Below are 19,790 nucleotides of genomic sequence, written 5' to 3'. Positions count from 1 at the left end.
CAACAAAAAGCTGGAAAACCAAGTGCTATACTAGCCTTGATGACTCTCATGAATTTTATAATTATAGGGTCTCATTTGACCATATCACCTATACAAAGCCCCCTTCAAAATTTGACTTAAATGTCCACAATTTTATTCAATAATAAATGGCTTAAGTATATCTGAGTCAAGGTACAATTCAACTACAATGCTTTATTATGAAAACAAAATCACATTTCATTTTTGTAACAGGTGTAGGGTATTATATGGTCGGCCTCGCCCGACTATAATTTCTTACTTGTTTTTAGATAACTTGAGCTACGACCAATTACGGGCCTCTCCAGAAAAATTTCATAGAGTGATTCATATGTATGTACACAAAACATATTTAACAATAAAATATGTGAGTTTAAATGATTTTCGGAAGAGAGCCTTATATGGGAGCTATGACCAATAATGGATCTATCTGGAGAAAAATTGTTAGAATGATTTATACGTATACAAAACATATTCAAGTTGAATTTTATACCGATAGCTTTATTCATCAATGAAACATATGCGTTTAAATGATTTTTGAAGTGGACCCTATGCCAATTATGTTCTTATCCGAAAAAAAATTAGAGTGATTCATATATTAACGAAACATATTTGTGTCGAATTTTATCAAAATACTTTTATTTGATAATTAAAATATGTGCGTTTAAGTGATTTCCGGAAGTGGGCCTTATATGGGAGCTATGACTAATAATGGACCGATCCGAAAAGAAATTCGGTAGAATGATTTGTATGTACACAAAACATATTCAGCTCGAATTTTATCATAAAAGCTCGTCAATGAAATATGTGTGTTTAGGTGATTTTTGGAAGTGGACCTTACATGGGAGCTATGACCAATTGTGGACCGACTGAGAACTACGTTGGTAGTATTATTTCTATTCATATTATATTTGTATGTACAAAATTTTGTATTGATACCGAGTTATTAACGATAAACTTATATCCGGGAATATACATCTTTGTATGGGGGCTATGGGAAATATTGGATCAATTGTTATGAGTTTGAACATACTTGATCCTGGCACAAAAAATAATGTGTGACAAAATTCATCGAAATATCTTTGGTAGTTTCTACGAAAACTACTTAAGAATTGGGAAAAAAGTTATTTTTTTCGAGGTAGTCTGAAATTTTTAATCCTAACTTTTTACGTCGTGAACCAGTTTTACTGATTTTCAATACCAAACTGGACCGGATAATAAGGAATGTTTTGGGTGAATTTCGTGAATTTTTATTGCTTCGTTTTAACGTGAGCGTGTTTTACACTGACAGACAGACGGACATAGCTAAATAGGAATTTCATAAGGATCAAGAATATATATACTTTGTTGTTGGGTCTCAGATGAATATTTCTTGGTGTTACACACGGAATGACAAAGTTATATATACCATCTATCACCACTAATGGTGGTGGAGGGTATAAAAAAAACTCTATATGATATTGATTGGATGATTCGCGCATTTTTATGTTCACTTTTTGAATAACTGCTATAACACCAAATTTCTAGGCTAAATATAAAAAAACATGAACCAATTTTCAAGAAATTTGGCAAACATACAGAGTTAGAGGAAGAGAATGTTTAATACACCAAATCCGAATAAATACACTAATTTCGGGCATGTTGTGATCTTAATTAAATGCAATGACCTTTTTCCGTCCATTTTTTGTTACATTTATAATGCTAAAGATCATGATATATATAATTCTTATAGTATATGAGAATTATTATTTAGTTAAATTTTTAATCAAAAATTTATTTTTATATGAAAACTCTAAAATGTTTGACTAACTTCACGATTAGGTAAAATAAAAATCTGTATTCAATTTAATTTATTATCAAAAATCGATTTTCATCTACAGCGTTTTCCCCCGGAAAACTGTTTTTATTTAAAAACCTGTAATCTGCTGTATATTCTCAGAAAATTACTATTTTCAAACAGAATCTTTATTAGATCTTAAATGAATGTCTACGATGCCACATTTGTATGCAGAATAAAAACTACTGAACAAAAATCGCTTCTAAAATAGGGAAAATAATGAAAAAATTACTTTCTATAACTCTCAATTTGAGAAAATAATAAAGATCCGTAATCACTCATATTTTCCATACAAATCGAGTTTTAAATCAAAAATAAAAAAATTAAATTTATTGTTAATCGAGATAACAATATATCTTGATATAAATTCTGTTGTCGTTTTTCAAATGCAGCTCAAATCTAAAAAACCATGAAGATATGTATTTGACTACTCATTAGAGTGTCCTGAAAGACTTTTGCATATCTTTTATAGGTAGACCTCTCAAACGATGCATAGAAAGCATTGTTCATATAAAATCTGGATAAATTGATCTTTTGATATCTTTTTATACTTTTAGAAAATTATCAACCAAAAATTCTGCACAACTTTTTCTGTATGTAGCGCCGTATTTATTATAAGCTTTTCAAATTAAATAATAATTTTGAATAACTCCAGCACACATTTTCCATTTACAAATTCCGAAATTTTTTTTTAATTAGAGGAAGACGTGGATATTTTAATAAGTAAAATTATTTGGGTATCTGCTTTGTACATCTAACGATATTTGACCCTTATTCTTCGGATTTAATAAGTGGTGTCTAAATTCAGTCAAAACTTTAGTGTGGATACATAAAAGTTAATGAATAAAAATAATATGTTTAAACATACTTTTGTATAAATGGATATATTTTTGAGATACAATGATGAGACAAAAACGGTGTTTTTACTCTTTAATGAACTACTAAAAATAGTTTGTCAAATTAAAAGTTGTTTTGTTTTTCTGTCAAGATTCAAGGATTCTTCATATTTTTTAGAACAGAAAAAAACTTAATTTTGTTATTTTTAAAGAATTTGAAATCTTCCAAATTTTCGTTTCAGAGTTTCTTCAATTGCCTGTACTTTTTCAAATAGAAAGAAAATCGCTTGAAATTTTGTACGGTTAATTGTACGTATTTTTGTAGTTAAAAAAATGGCCCGATGCCTTTTGTCTCTATACACCAGGGGCACTACAATTCAAAGTACAGTGTGACCGAATTGGGAAAAATAAAACAACTAATTTGAAAGTGTCCTTAGTTCCCTACCATTAAGAATGCTGATTTCAGTATAATTTCTAAAAAAAAGTTTCCTAAATGTTTCTAAAAATTAGACAAAATTTCCTAATGAAATGAAAGCCCGATGAATATTAAAGTTCTTCGTGCAAAATTTGAAGAATCTAGTTCTATGAGTTTCCCAGATAAAACAAATTTTGTATTTATTTCATATGGGAGGTGGCAAGCACTCTATTGAAAGTCCGCCCGTTATTCTCTAAATGCTCAGATGAGTGTAGAAGTTCTTTATGTAAAATTTGAAGATTCTAGCACTAATAGTTTCTCAGATATACGAATTTTTCTATTTAATTCATATGGGCACTCCAAGCCCCTCCAGATGAAAGTCTGCCCTTTTTTCTCCAAAATGTTCTGATGAATATTAAATTTAAAGAATCTAGTTCTATTAGTTTCCCAGATAAACGAAATTCTACATTTAATTCATATGGGAGGTGCCAAGCGCCCATTGAAAGTCCGCCCGTTATTCTCAAAATGTTCACATGAATGCCAAATTTCTTCATGTAAAATTTGAAGATTCTAGCTCTAATAGTTTCTCAGATATACGAATTTTTCTATTTAATTTATATGGTGATTAAAATCCCCCCTTTTTTTTACAAAATGTTCAGATGAATATAAAAGTTCTTCGTGCAAAATTTTAAGAATTTAGTTCCATTAGCTATATAAACGAATTTTTGTAATTAACTCATATGGGAGGTACCGCTCCCCTCATTGGTAGTCCGCCAATTTATAACCCAAAATGTTTACAAGGCTGTTAAAGTTCTTCGTGCAAAATTCTAAGATTCTAGTTGTAATAGTTTCCATGATAAAGGAATTTGTGTATAATTTATATGGGAGGTGCCACGCCCTACTTTTTATCCTAAATAATCATATTGACTCTAAGTCAATATGAGTCCTCAAATAAAAAGTAGCCTATAACCTCTTCCAAGAAAATCGGTTTAGCCGTTTAGTAGTCTATGAACTTCAAATATACAAACATACAAACATATAATCACATATTCATTTTTATATATATAGAAGATTATATAGCTTGCCAAAAAAAGACCGTCGAAGCTCGTCCAATCTCTCAAAGGAACTTTCACGGAATGCAGAGACATTGTAACCGCCAAGATCCGCCGAAATAGGTTTTTTCAATTAAAAAAAATAATTTGGGGAAATTTATTACTAAATCCTATTATAACAGGAAAAATATATGTGGTAGACATTTTTAAACTGCATAGATAGATTCAGAGACACAAAATCCGAAATTTCGTAATTCAAAGATTAAATTTTAAACTTTTAAATAATAAATCCCAAATTGTTTACAATAAAATTAAGGATGATTAACTTGTTATTTGAAAAAGGTGGATTTTTTATTAAAAAGTGGGATTGGAATCTAAGTCGGGATCAACCTTTAAAAAGCATAGTACCGCTTTTGGAGGGTTTTCTGGACACGTTATGCATAGCCGAATTAGTTTTATTTATTTTTTGAAAATATGTGAAATTTTAAATTTTTTATTTGTTCTTTTATTTTTTAGATCACGACCTCTTCATAAACTTTGCGAATATGAAGGCCGACAACTCCCAGACGATTATAAGTCAGATTGCTATGAAGACATAGATGAGTCCAACTACGCTTGCAAAGAAAAATATAGAATAATGGTAAGTAATTGATGCTTTTAAAACAACTGTCAGTATAAATGGATGTGACGTAAAATTTTGTTACAATGTTAGTTTCAGATGTATTTTTAGGAAGATAAGCTTAAACAATAAAATAACATTTAAACATGTATAAAAAAAGTTCTAATACATACAGTCACACAGATAATATTACATAAGCGTTAACAATTCAAAATTTATTATATAAATATAAGCAGGAATAAATTCCCGGGAATATTTTTTTCGAAAATCCCCGTAAGATTTTGTTGAGAATTTCTAGAATTCAATTTAACAACTTTCTATTAAATTTGCTAAAAATAGCAGTTACTTTTATGAAATTTTTTGCTCGAATTTAAAATATTGCACATGTGATAATTTTAATTAGAGCTAAGCAATTTGATTTTAGTACGATTATATTAAATATTAAATTTTAATTAAATTTATAAAATAAATCCGATTAGAATGATTTCAAGTCCATCATTATAATGTCGACAGTCCTTTTAAATTCTTTATTTTAAGATTCTTCCATTTTTTCTATCAATCTTGTTAATTCACAAAAAATCAAATTTACATTTTTATTTAAAATTACACTGGTCTGTAATGAAATCCTCCTTTAAGAAATGTATTATATAATCAATGATATTGCCACGCTGAAACTATGCCTGCCTTCGATTTCTTCCAATCACGTCACAATTTATGCCAATTCACTATTTTTTTAACACTTATGGTACGGAACTTAAATATAAAACATTTTCAGTAATATTTTTATACCCACCATCAAAAAAGATGGGGGGTATATTGATTTTGTCATTCCGTTTGTAACACATCGAAATATTGGTCCTAGACCCACAAAAGTATATATATTCTGGGTCCTTATTAAATTCTAAGACGATCTAGCCATGTCTGTCCGTCCGTCTGTCTGTCTGTCTGTTGAAAGCACGATACAGTCCGAAATATACAAATATTCTCTATAGGTAGGGTTTTGAAAATGGGCAATATCGGTCCACGTTTTCGGATAGCACCCATACAAGTGGACCCCCGAAAAACAGCTTTAAACAATGAAATTTGACATAAAAAAGTCTCTTATGATCCAAAACCTCTCTACCAAATTTTATGAGGATCGGCCCATAATTGACCCTACCCCCCCATATAAGGTCCCCTACAGAAAATGACTTTAACGCTCAATACTGGCTTAAAAATATGAGTATAGTGATCAAATTTAACACACATAAGTTTCATGTGATCCAAAATCTCCCTACCTAATTTTATGTTGATCGGTCCATAATTGACCGTACCCCCCATATAAGGTCCCCTTCAGGATATGACTTTAACGCTCATTACTGACTTAAAAATACGAGTATAGTGATGAAATTCGACACACATAAGTTTCAATGAAGCCAAAATCTCTCTATCAAACTTTATGTGGATCGGTCCATAATTGGCCCTACTCCCTATATAAGGTGCCCTTCAAAAAATTACTTAAACGATCATTACTGGCTTAAAAATGCAGTATATAGAAAAGCGATGAAATTCGACACACATATTTTTTATACGAGTTAAAATCTCTCTACCAAATGTATTGATGATCGGTCCATAAGAAAATTACTTTAACGATCTTTGTTGACTTAAAATACGTGAACAGTTATGAAATTTTATATAAGAAACATTTATAGGAACGTAAATCTTCCTACCGAATTTCATGCGAAAGTGTCGGAAAGTGATATTCGATGTAAAAATTTTTATTTGGTTTTATAACGAATTTGTTTGATTTTCACACAGAAGGAAAATATTTTCTTACAAACACTTTATTGAAATAAATTTAATTTTCAGTAAACATTTTTACTGGTTTAATAAATGTTTTTGTTTGAGTTTTATTTATATATTAGCATATGGAATGCAATAATAAAACAAGTTTTGGAATGTACTAAAATGAATTGATATAATTCTTACTTGGTTTATAACATTTAATGTATAAGTGATTCAGTTTTCACAGTACAAAATAATAGTTTCTAGAATGTGAAATAAAATTGTTGTAAGTATATAAGCAGCGTTACCGTTGGAAAATTTCGAAAAGTCGCACAAAAAGGCGATTTCTCGGAAAAAAGTCATACTAAAAGGAGACATTTAACGTAGAAAGTGTCAACGTATGTAGGTAAAATCATTTTATTTGTATTTAAATGTGCATTAAATTGGCAGAGAAAAAATTAATAAAAAAATCCAAATGAAAAACCACGAAAAATGTGATTTTCGTGTGACATAAAGTGATAGTTGATATTTCTTTCCCTCACACACAAAAATCAAAAGTTTCCCAAAAAAGTATCCCTGTGTGAACCGGAGGCTGCGAAGAGACATAAATTTGTATTATATCAACGATTTTTATACCTACCATCCAGAAAGATGGGGGGGTATATTGATTTTGTCATTCCGTTTGTAACACATCGAAATATTGGTCATAACCCACAAAAGTATATATATTCTGGGTTCTTATTAAATTCTAAGACAATCTAGCCATGTCTGTCCGTCCGTCTGTCTTTCTGTTGAAAGCACGATAGAGTCCGAACGAGATAGAGGATTGAAATTTTCCACAAATATTCTCTATAGGTAAGGTTTGTTTGGTATTGAGCCCCCATACAAGTGGACCCCCTAAAACAGCTTTAATGGGCATATCTGTTTCAAAAGTACGAGTATAGCGATGAAATTCGACACACAAAAGTTTCAATGAAGCCAAAATCTCTCTATCAAACTTTATGTGGATCGGTCCATAATTGACCATAGGATTGGTCCATAAGAAAATCACTTTAACGATATTTGCTGACTAAATAATACGTGAACAGTTATGAAATTTTATATAAGAAAGATTTATAAGAGCGTAAATTTTCCTACCGAATTTCATGCGGAAAGTGTAGCGAAGTGATTGATATTCGATGTAAAGATATTTTGTATGAACCAAAATCGGTCTAAAAAATTTTTATGAAAAACGGTAAATTATTAACCCTGTCTCTGATATAAGGTCCTCTTCAGTTAATTTGATGAGTAATATCACCCTGATGTTTATAGGGGAGCATTCTTTTTAAGGCATACAGTTTGAAGGTGGGTATATGAGATTCGGCACAGCCGAATATAACACTCTGACTTGTTATATTTTCTAAAACGTTTTCTAGCTGTCACTTTTAATGTTTCAGCATATTAAGGACATTCTTAAAATATTTTTCTAGTTAGATGATTCACCAATTTTTAATATAATACTGTAACTCGATTCTAATGGAAAAAATATACGAATTTGTATGTTAAATACATTGTGTTCGAAAAATGTTTCTTTCAAATCGAAAAACAGACAAACCCCCCTGATCAACTCAGAATATGTTTAAAAAATTCCATCTCCCATGCTCACTATTTGTGGGCCGTTTCATCCGTAGAACAGTCAAATAGACAGAAATAGATAAATTTTTAAATAAAATCGATGAGCGTCTTCTACTTGTAAAAACATATTATTTATATAAAATTTGGCACATCTGGGACCAATTAATAAATTTTAAGCGATTTTCGGAATTTAATCCTGTATTTGACCATGGTTTAATCATTAATACTGAATTTCATTATCGTACATCAATAGTTACATGAACATCAATACTATTTTCGGAATAGTGCATACAGTGGGGGTAAGATCATTTATAGACCCATCCACATAAATATTGGTAGGAATATTTTGGTTTTTTTAAAATTTATTTATGTCGAATTTCATAGGTATAACAACATTTTTAAATCAGTAATGATTGTTGGAGTCATTTTCTGTAGAAGATGAAGGTCCTATGTGTGACAACTATGAAAAGATCTTCATAGAATTTGAAAGATTTTGGTTTCTACATAATTTGTTAATTTTTATGGGTTAATTATATCTCGATTATCATAAAATTTGCCCATTTTCAATACTAAACAAATCTTACCTATAGGAAATATTTGTGTAAAATTGCAAGCCTCTAGCCGTTCGGTCGGCTTTCATGCTTTCAACAGACAGACGGACGAACATGGGTAGATCGTCTTGGAATTTAATAAGGATCCAGAATATATATACTTTTGTGGATCTATGACCTACATATATTTCGATGTGATACAATCGGAATGACATTTTTGTATATAAATACAAAAAAGTGTTTTATTCAAAAAGGGGCAAAAAGTGGCAAGAAGCGAAAAAAGTCTCAAATTTAGTTCATTTTGACAAGGGGTCATAAAAAGTGACAAAGCACTTGAAAAAGGGTCAAATTGCGACTTTAGTCTCACAACGGCAACGCTGTATATAAGTACTTTTTTCTACAAATTTTAATTTTATAGAATTAGTATATATTCAATAAGGAATTTTGTGTATTATTATTGCCAAAACACAATAAATAATTTATCTGTTTCAGATAAAATAATTGCTTGACTTTCAGTACAAATACAAATAATTTGCGTTATTGTTTTAGTAAAATAATTGTTTGGAAATGTTGCGAATATTTATTAATGTTTTTCGTAAATAGTATATTATTTTAATAAGAAAAATTCTGAAATTTTTTCAGTAACGAATTTGAGTACTTGATTTTACGAATTTCGTGATAGGTCCCATTTTAGTAAAAAAAATACTTGGCTTTATGAATTTTTTGTTTGATTTTGAATTTTATTTTTTTCTGTGCAATGAAAAAGTAAAATGAAATTCCATCCGTTTAACAATACAAGTAAGAAAGTATAGTCGGGCGTGGCCGACCATATGATACCCTACACCAGTTATGAATATTAAATGTGATTTATTTTTCATAATAAAGCATTTATCTTCAACATTCCCTTGTTCCGATACATTTAAGCAATTTATGAATGAAAAACTAATTTTCTGAAAGAGGCTTTATATGGGGGCTAGGGGCAAATATGGACCAAGCCCGAAAAAATTTTGTGGATATATTTATATTTACATAATATTTTATTGTACTGAATTTCATCGCGATATTTGTGTTTATAAGTTAATTAGGGACTTTCAAGTAATTTTCTGAAGGGGACTTTGTATGGGAGCTAGGGTCAGATGGGGCCCGATCTTTATGAAATTTGGCAGGGTCATCAAGACTTCTATAAAACTTAGTTGTGCCGTATTTTATCGATATATCTGTATATTTAACATAATTATAAGCTCAGAAGCCCTTTTCGGGGGGACCTGTTCTATGGGGGCTAGGTGAAATAATGGACCGATTTTAACCATTTTTAATCCAATTATCTTGAAAATTGCGACCTGTACCTTGCGCACAAGGTTTACATGGACAGCCAGCCAGCCAGCCAGACGGACGGACGGACGGACATACTTAATCGACTCAGAAAACGATTCTAAGCCGATTGGTATACTCTAAGGTGGGTCTAGGACGAATATTTTTGTATGTTACAAACATCAGCACAAATCCAATATACCCTCCCCACTAAAGTGGTGTAGGGTATAAAGAAAAGAAAGAATAAAAGTCGTATGATTTATATTTTCTGTGTTTACACGATTGGTATAAAACAATAACAAAGTAAAATGAAACAGCTGTTTCACTTTTTTTAAGTGTTTACATAAAACTACATACCTGATCTAATGCGACTTGCTTGTTTTTTGAATCATTTCAAAAAATGAAGAGAGCCATACTACTGTCAAATTTTCCATCCGTATTCTCTCTCAATGTGTGATGATTTCGATACATATTGCGTTTAGACGATCCTATCTGTTCTCTTCTACACAAAATTTTGGCAGATCAAATTACTTGTGTGCTCGTGTGAAGGGGGCTTAAGCTGCCTACTATTAGAGAAATCCTTAGATTTTTATTTCATACGAAAACAAAATAAAATGAAAATTGGTATGATTATCAAAAAAATAAAATAGAAAATATATTTTGTTTCTACACTATCACATTTGAAATAAAATGAAACTTCAATTCGAAAAGATTCAAAGAAAAAACATAACTTTTCATTTTGTTTCTGTTTTTATTTGAATCTTGTTGTTTTTATTATTTTCTGTGTTTAAATAAAAAAAAATCAGATAAAAAGAAAAAATCCAATCGTTTTAAAAATTTTCAAAAAACTTAAAAAAAATTATACGATTTTCAATTTTGCATCCGTTTTTTCAGTAAGTTTTATTATATTTTGTATCTACACTATAATATTTTTAATTTTATTTGAAAATTTTGACAAGTCGTTTTACTGAATATTATGGTGTGCCAACTTTAATAGTATCGTACTTACAATATTCGAGAGATTGCAAACATTAAAGATATATAGATTAGTTCATCTGTTACCCAGCAAAAATAAAACGAAGTACTTCCAAAAGAATAACATTTATCACCACTTCAAAAGTAGCACTAATTGATTTTTTTACCTTGTGAGAAAGTGATGCTTAAAGACTTCCGAAGAAGCGAAAATACTTCTATTTCTTTAATGTTGAAGATGTATATTTATATATTTTGTTCTTAAATTTTTATGAGATAAAAAATGTTATATTTGGGCTTTTGTATTAAATGTGTCTATTATCCTAATTAATGTTAATATTATTTAAGTCAAATTAGTTGTATTCTAAGGAGTGAGATGGAAAATTTCTTAAAATTCTTAATAAAAACGAAACTACTAAACTTACAGTTTTAATTTTTTTTCTTACTTGATTGGAATTATTATTACGATTTATAAAAAAATATTTTTATAGTTTTATTCACTAGTGATGAAATTTTGAACCTTTTTCGGAAACCCATCCATTAACGTTTTTATAGTGCTATCTGTCACTGTGCTCGAACAGGTAGTCCATATCCGTTTAAAATCTACCACACTTTTTTTTGTGATTTTTGTGAACTGCATATTGCTTGCCATACCAAGAACATTTTGGGAAATTTTGTCATCTTTTGGGTCCTAAACTTTTCTTCAACATTCCCTCGAGCATCAGTAACTTAAAATTTTTGATCAGAAATTGCAAAAAATCTGCCAGAACATACGTTTCCATTATGCCGCAAGAATATTTTTTTATAAAACTTGACTTCAATTTCCGTGCTCTGTTTTTGGCCTCTAAATTTTTAGCAGCGTTCCTGTCAGGAACTTATTGAGCCTCGTATGTTTTTGAACCTGCATTAGCTTTAACTTTTCGTACCAAATAGTCCGAGCACTGAGCTAGCCGGGCTGCTTTACTATCGGATGTGTTGGGAGCTCTCTTGAGAACGCTTTCTATTTTTTGGCTTTAGAAACATCATGTGGACCATTCCTTCTACCTGAACCAGGTTTTCTATCAACGAACAAGTTCTCCCGGTACTGTTTGATAACATTGGAAACAGTTTGACGTCAGACCTTTGAATGCTTGGTCAACTTTTTGTACGACCAAATTGAGTTTTGTTGAAAATATTTAATAATTTTAGTACGCACTTTTTTCTGGTCACTCATTTTAATCAGATTAATAACAAATGAATATAATTGACATCAAACATAATAACTGACATGTTTTACTAAGGTAACTTGATAAAAAATCAAATAATACTTGGGTTAAAAGTTTTCATGAAAAACGTGTGTTAAGAATTTTTCGATCTCACTCATTATAATAATACAATTTCACTTTCGAATAAAATTATTATTAAAACTACTTCTTGAGAATGACTTCAGAAGTAGTGCATTTGGAATCAAATAAAAAAGACATACATCATATGACAAGCCTGTGTTAAAATCATAAAATAATTTGATTTGAGGTTCATTATACATGCTTTTAAAATTGATTTGGATGAAATTTGCACCAAGGTTAGTACTATTGGATAGACACAAATTTTCAGCTCTATCGGTCTATTTCCTTTAGGGGCTTTATAGTCCCATAATGGGATGCGAGTGGGATATCTATTTTTTATTATTATTATTATTAATTCCAATATTTGGCACTTAATTTTCCAATATTTTTTCAAAATGGATGTTTTCCTTTGGCTTTGTGGTCAACTAGAGGGATACAAGGGGCATATGTTAAAAAATAATATTTTAACTCAAAAACTTAGTTTTTTGAGTTAAAATATTTTTTGTAGATATCACACTAAGTATCCACAAAGCTCTTAAAAGAAATGGTCTAGACTTTCTTTTAAGCAAATTTTGAAAAAAAAAAGAAAAATTAAGTGCCAAATGTGCCCACGAAACATTTCGCAAACGTTTCCATAATATACAAAACTTTTCAACATTTTTAAATCGTTTGAACATTAGCAAAACAACGTTTTAAGTGAGAAAGAGCGAAAACAAAACAATTGGCTTTTCGTTCATCTACTTGCTTTTGATTGCCTTTACAATTGTACATTTGTGAACAAAACAAATGCAGAAACATGAAAGAATCATAAAGTGTATGTTTGATTTCATTAATATTTTCTTTTTGTTTTTATTACTTCTTTATTATACATGGGAGTGAATAATTATATCGACAAATTAATTGACGATTTCATTAACATTAACATTAAAAAATTGAAAAAAATTATAATTATTTTTTTCTTTCATTGGCATTATTTTGTCTAATGGTAATGTTTCTTAATGGAACGATTTCATTAGTAATTATTTAAAAAGGAATTTTCATTACCATTATTCAATGGATTTTAAGAATTTTCGAACATTTTCGAAATTAATTATAATGTATTGTCATTAGGTGAAATCATGCATTCCAAATTTCGGACTAGAAGAATTAGTTTTAACAGCTTTAAGAATTTTCGAAATTTTTTTTTTTTTTAGTTTTTATGACACAGATTTAAATTTAAAAACATAAAAATTTTTTCGAAAAAAACATATTATTGTATTGTCATCAGATGTACTTATGACTGCTAAATTTCATCCACGGGAACTTGTTTTAAAAGCTTTCAAACCTGTGCTCGAAACTTCGAAAAATTTTCCTGAATTCTTTTTCTTAAATATATATTTTCGACAATTATAAATACTAATTAAATTTTATCAAAAATGTTGTAATGAAAAAATATAATTTGCATTAAATGGTACTTAAAATATTTTTCATTAGAATTTTTTCTATAAATGGTAATGAAATTTTAATGCTTAATGAAAAATTCTCAAGTATGATTCCACATAGGCATCTACAAAAACTAAAAACTACAAGCCTTCTTTTAATTTTACTCAAAAATGTTTTTGTAATGAGGAAAACTATCGGGAAACTTTTGCGAAAATGTTTCGTTCGAAACTTTTCAAAAGCAAAAACAATACAAAACTAAGTGAGAAAATCGGGTTTGTTTCTGTTTTACTCACTACAAAGATCAAAACAATTGCAAACGTTTCGTTTATTTTATTTTCGTACTTTGTTAGCAATGCAATAAAACACACCTAAAAATTAAAAAATTATTCATTTACATCAAACCAAAAATAAAAAATTTACATCTTAATTTATTTGTGTTAAGTAAGTATTTTTGTTTGTTTCAGATATAAAACTAAAAACAGCTTTAAATCAGTAATTTTTTCACTTTGAATTCTTTTCTCTTAACGATACTTAACTCTGTTTCAAAAATATTCAACGGTGTTGGTAATAGATTTCGGGAACCTTATTATATTTGTTATTTGGAAATTAGGCTGCAAAATTTAGTTTTTAAATTTTATTGTAAATAAATAATTTGTAATATAAGAACTTTAATTTTAGTAAATGGAAGAATGGTGAAAAATTCTTAAAATCTACAATCTACACTGGCTTTTGGTACAAGTGATTGGTATCATTGAAAAGATAATATTCTCTAGTTTATAAATACGTAAAAATATTATAACCCACCGAACAAAATTATGCAAAAAATTATAAAATATAAAAATACCAAAAGTATTTTTTAAAATTTTTCCTAAATATTGGAATTATAAAATTTAGTAAATATTATAATAATGTTATACATATATGTTTAAATAAATTAAAATACACTTAAAGAAATTTTTTGGTCAATTTCAAAACAAGTTAACAGAGTACAGACAAGATTATCTTTGAATATTTGATGATCATAAGTACTTAGACATTTACTAATCGACATTTTTCTCAATATATGTATGTATGTATGTAGTAACAATTGCAACCTTAATTTTATGATTAAGTCATTTCTAATCATTACCTCAAAGTTAAAGGAAAATTTTAGTAACTAAGTAATATAATACATTCATTCATTCATTGATAAAATTATCATCCTTAAACGTATCGATCTATTATTGTACAGATCGTTAATCTAAAGATGAACTGTAATAGCGGTAATTACTTAGAATCTTGTTTAGAATATTTTCTAAGGAATATTGAGATAAGAAGTTAAATTAAGTAATATATTGGACATATTATCAACTAAACTTAGCTACTTTTAATTATTTATTAGTTCCCAGTAATGAACATACAAACTGTGGACATATTATATTAAATTCACTATATACATACGGTGACCAGACGTTTTATATTATACAGAACAGTACTGTATTTTAGAGATCTGTTCTGTATAAATTATTCTTTGCTAAAAACGTGAAAATGTTCTGTATTTTATTTAGTGTTCTGTATTTGTTCAGTATTTCGTTATTTTTTCAGTTTTACATAAAAACGCATAAGAAATACAAAAATATTAAAAACTCGGACACAAATGTAGGTAATACAGTTTTTGTTTGCAAGTTTATGCGCCCAAAAAATTAAAAAGTGTAAACAGCTGATGCAAAAAAAATTAATACAATTTTTATAAAAATAAACATTAAAATGTTTGATTTATTGATTAGTATAAGTTATGGACACTTCAAAATACATTTTTTTTGTTTTAAATTTAAGTTTTTATTAATTTTCATATTAATATTACAGTTGTCTTTTTTTTTTTATAAAACATGTATTGTTTTGATAACAAACATAGACGTTTTCTGTTGTTTTGTATGGTAACACTGCGAAGTTTAATCTTGTTTTTAAAAACATCAAATGGGATTAACATCAGATTAACTTTATTTTTAGATTAATTAATATGATTACACCGTCCAAACCATAGACAAACCATAACATACTTAAAAACATCAAATGGGATTAACATCAGATTAAATTAATTTTTAGATTAATATATATAACTGCGTACTCTTTTTTTTATTTTCTGATCGTTCGTCCTTTTTAAAGGACTTTAATGTTGGAGGTACATAGAATTTTAAAAAATTTTTATAAAATATTTGTAGTCACCCTATTATAACAATATGGGTAACAAACTAAAGAAGACAATTCTAATATTTATATCTCGCATTTCGTTTTATTTTTTAAGAATAAAAATATATAAAAAATATCTTTATAAAAGTTTATCCTTTATTATCCTTGAAATTTTATAATAATTTTTCCCAAAAAATATATTTATAAAAAAGATATTAGAATTGAGTATATATCTTTCAAATTTGGTGTTCATATCACTATTTGTTTAACTTTTATTAATGTTTTTTTTTTTAATTATCCCAGATAATAAATTAAAAAATGTTTCACATCAGAAAACTTCAAAGTGTTTTTTAGCTAAAATAATATGAATAAAAATATGAAATTTGACAATGTGAAACGGAGTGTCATTTTCTCTACGATATAATTAAAAAATAATAATAATGTGAAAACTTTGTAGGATATGCAAGTATAAAAACCACTAAGGATATTATTTTAGTTTTTATCATGTCTTGTTAAAAATACTTTATGTGGAAGAACATTAAATTGTTCTAAATCATATAAATAGAAGTTTATAGTTTTTATTAAAAAATACAAAAATTAGGTATATCAAGGACCTCACCCCTCCTCACCATGAATAAAAAAGGCTGGAATAACTTTATTGCTAATTCTTGGGCAATCATTAGTCCGAAGATTATAGATTATGTCGAATTATTTGGCATAATCGGTGGGAAAATAAATTTTTTGAGACATTTATTTTTTAAACTTAGGAGATGGACGTTTTGTTAAGCCTGAAGAGTCATATTGTCAATGGACATAACTTTCACTTTTAAAAGTGTCATTATGTCCATAGTCTTTGCGACACTATTAAAACATAAATGTATTGCAAGGAAAGAATTGCTCTTAACTTTACTGTATGTAGTTTTTTGGATTCATTTAAAAAAATCTCCAGAATTGGCTGCCTTCGGCCGGGCGAAGGGGTTTTAAACTTCGGTGTATTTGGCTATATCTATCAAGCCTTTTCATAATAAATGGACTATATGTAATCCCTGGACTTTATGCCACTTTTCTCATGGATATTGAGACTCTTATCAAAGTGTAATAACCTCCATGGACACTATGAAACTGTTTGGTTTGACATAACGTCCATGGACATTATGACAAGCCATCATAAAATAAAGTTGTTTTCAACTTTCAAGTGATATTCTATGGTAAATATACAAATTATTTCCAATAAACATATTTTTTAATTTAGGTAAATGTGTATAACTTAACTTTAAATTTTTTTTTACAAGAAACTGATAGAGATGAAAGCATAGAGAAACATAGAGAGGAAACCTGTCAACATTTTTTTGAAAATATAAAGTAGGCTGTTCACACATATGGGTACTGTGTATTCAACATAGGGTAGAAGGGGGGCCATACGCCACTTTTTTTTTGAGGCGGCCTCAAATTAAAACCACAATACATATTCATAATTTTTTTCTTGGTTCGGATACTTAGATATGTTGGCTTTAGTTTTATCCCTTTCAATCTTTCCTAAGTCATCCTCATACACATATTTTTTTAATTTTTCCGCACTGACCAAAAACGGCGATACCGCCCCATCCATGGGGTAAATACGCCAAGGGGGGCAGATTTGTCATTAGTAAAATAAGCCAAAAAAAATTAAAAAGAAAAAACTTATTTTGCTGTTTTATATTTTAATTCACTAAACAAAGTATAATAAACTAGATATTTATTGTTTATTTCACATAACTAAACAAAAAAAAATTAAAACAAATTATTAATGATTTTTTCTATATTACATTACATATATTTGGCAAATGTGCCCCACGGGCAGTTCTGGGGTTTACTTTAAATTTTTTTCGGGTTTTAAATTATATTATCGAAAATATTATTATGTCTTATTATTCACTATTATTGACGTTCTATCACTGACCAATATATTTTTTCTATCAAAAAAAACTAAAAAACTTAGCACAAAAAATTCACACAGTGAAATATTTTCACAGCCCTTTGAAAAACAATTAATCACGTCTGCCTCCCATCATATGTAAAGTTAATCTTTAAAACTTTCAGGGATAATAGATAATCGATAAACGAAAATAAAATTTGATAATGCGATAAAATCGATTACTCGGTTTTCAAGTTATTCGCTTTGGCAGATGTGCCCCTATGGCGAATGATCCCCCTTCTACCCTACCACCTCTGTTAGATTTCGTCACAGTCATTTGTCAAATTGAATGTAAATAAATTAAATATTTTTAGTTTTATATAAAAAATCAAAATTATAATATGTATGTATGTTCCCGTACTCGTCTGGATTTCCATTTGTCCCGGTTATTGCAGTGGTCCCTTCGGGATGGCTGTAGTTTAAACACAAAATTACGGGTTAAATCTATATTTCTGGATAAGTTCGGTGCTGTTACCGAAAAGATAACAGATACATAAGTGAATATGCTTTACGTGAACACCTGTCGTGTTGGCCTTATACGACCACTGGGTAAGCTTGTTAGACGACTCACTACCACCACTTTGTGCTCCTTAAACTTTGCTCATGTACTCGAGCTACCTAATCTCTGACCATTGCTTAACTACCGAGATGCAAAATGTGTGATTCGGCAATAGCACCTAGAGACGTAATCAGTGGATACACTGTGGTCTGGTATGGAAAGAATAAACCCTAAATATACCCTGCATTGGAAGGCAAATTAATTGGTATCACATTGATAAGATACTTTCAATACATCACCATTCAACTCAGCACACCGACACACTCATTGAGACCAACATCTGAGTGAGTAAGGTCCGTATAACCCTACATCCATCCTGTATGATATACATTTGACACCAACTCATTTCCAACGCGTGGTATCTGTTATCTCAGCTACAGCATCGAACTTATCCCGAATTATAGACTTTACCGTGCACCAGTCTTTTAACCAATATTCTCTTCCCGCGAGTATGGGTTTAAACCGCAGCCACCACGTACATACCGAATGGAACACTCCAATAACCGGGACAAGACAAAGATGGAAACTCAGCCCTGTGGTATCAAATTATAAGACTGCCTGGTTTGGTCCCTGTTCAAATAATTTCAAGGAATGTCCGATGATACATTTAGCATCACCAGTTTATAATCCCGGCAAACCGGATTGCAATAACACCAAGATAGGGAAGAGTTGATGTCAAAGGAATAAGTTACTGAATGAATCAAGGATATATGGAACTCGCCACACCCATATACTCGTAAGAATGTCGAGTGTTTTCTCTTGAATTTGGGTCACCTAAATCTGTTTGTTTTGCCGAAGTTATGTAAAATTTTAAAAATAAATAAAAAATTATTGTGGTGAAAATGTCAGAATAATAAATTGAAATGTCGTTACCCAGCAAACACAGAAGGTTCATGTAAACTCGAGAAAGGTTGTAAATCAAACTATTTTTAAATTTTAAAGCTCTAAATCGAACGTAAACGTTAAATCAATTTCTCTTTTTAAAGAACCGTAAATGTTTAATATTAAATAAAATTAATAACATTTTTCAAACGTTTGATTTTGTGTTTGTTGGGTTATTTCAAATATGGGAAATATACTAATACTACCATAAGTTTTTCTACTACTACATTCAATCGACTTAGGTTTTTGACAACAGACTTAGGTCCTTGACAGCACAGTTTCCGCTCTATATACTATATGGATGAAAGCACGAAATTCAGTCAGAAACTCCATAATATTCAATTTAACATATATTTTTTTCAAAAAAAAAAAACTGACTATAAAAAATAAGGATATTAAAGGATAAAAAAGGATATAAAAGGACATTTTTTCTGTTTTTTTATTCTGACATTTTAAAATTATTTCATTCGTAAGAATACTGTTATTCTCCTCT

General features: G+C 29.2%; 1 protein-coding gene across 6 annotated transcripts in view; it reads left to right on the top strand.

Annotated features, from left to right (window-relative positions):
- The window catches only part of LOC119611026, a 389,234-nt gene that overhangs the window by 207,052 nt on the left and 162,392 nt on the right, over positions 1-19,790 (top strand). For 5 of the 6 annotated variants that reach the window (XR_005232035.1, XM_037966476.1, XM_037966494.1 and 2 more), the window contains exon 3: positions 4,672-4,795. Coding sequence is in view for 5 of the 6 variants with exons in the window: in XM_037966476.1 (XP_037822404.1) it covers positions 4,672-4,795 (124 nt within the window). In the remaining variant the exon portion in view is untranslated. Of the gene's footprint in view, positions 1-4,671; positions 4,796-14,197; positions 14,514-19,790 lie in introns of those variants that run through there. The other variant, XM_037966509.1, reaches the window with a different exon arrangement.

Source organism: Lucilia sericata, unplaced genomic scaffold (assembly GCF_015586225.1).
Source record: "Lucilia sericata isolate MDLA Ls3-8-SP2 unplaced genomic scaffold, ASM1558622v1 Contig000030F_arrow, whole genome shotgun sequence".
Lineage (NCBI taxonomy): Eukaryota > Metazoa > Arthropoda > Insecta > Diptera > Calliphoridae > Lucilia > Lucilia sericata.
This window is presented reverse-complemented; position numbering and strand designations above follow the sequence as displayed.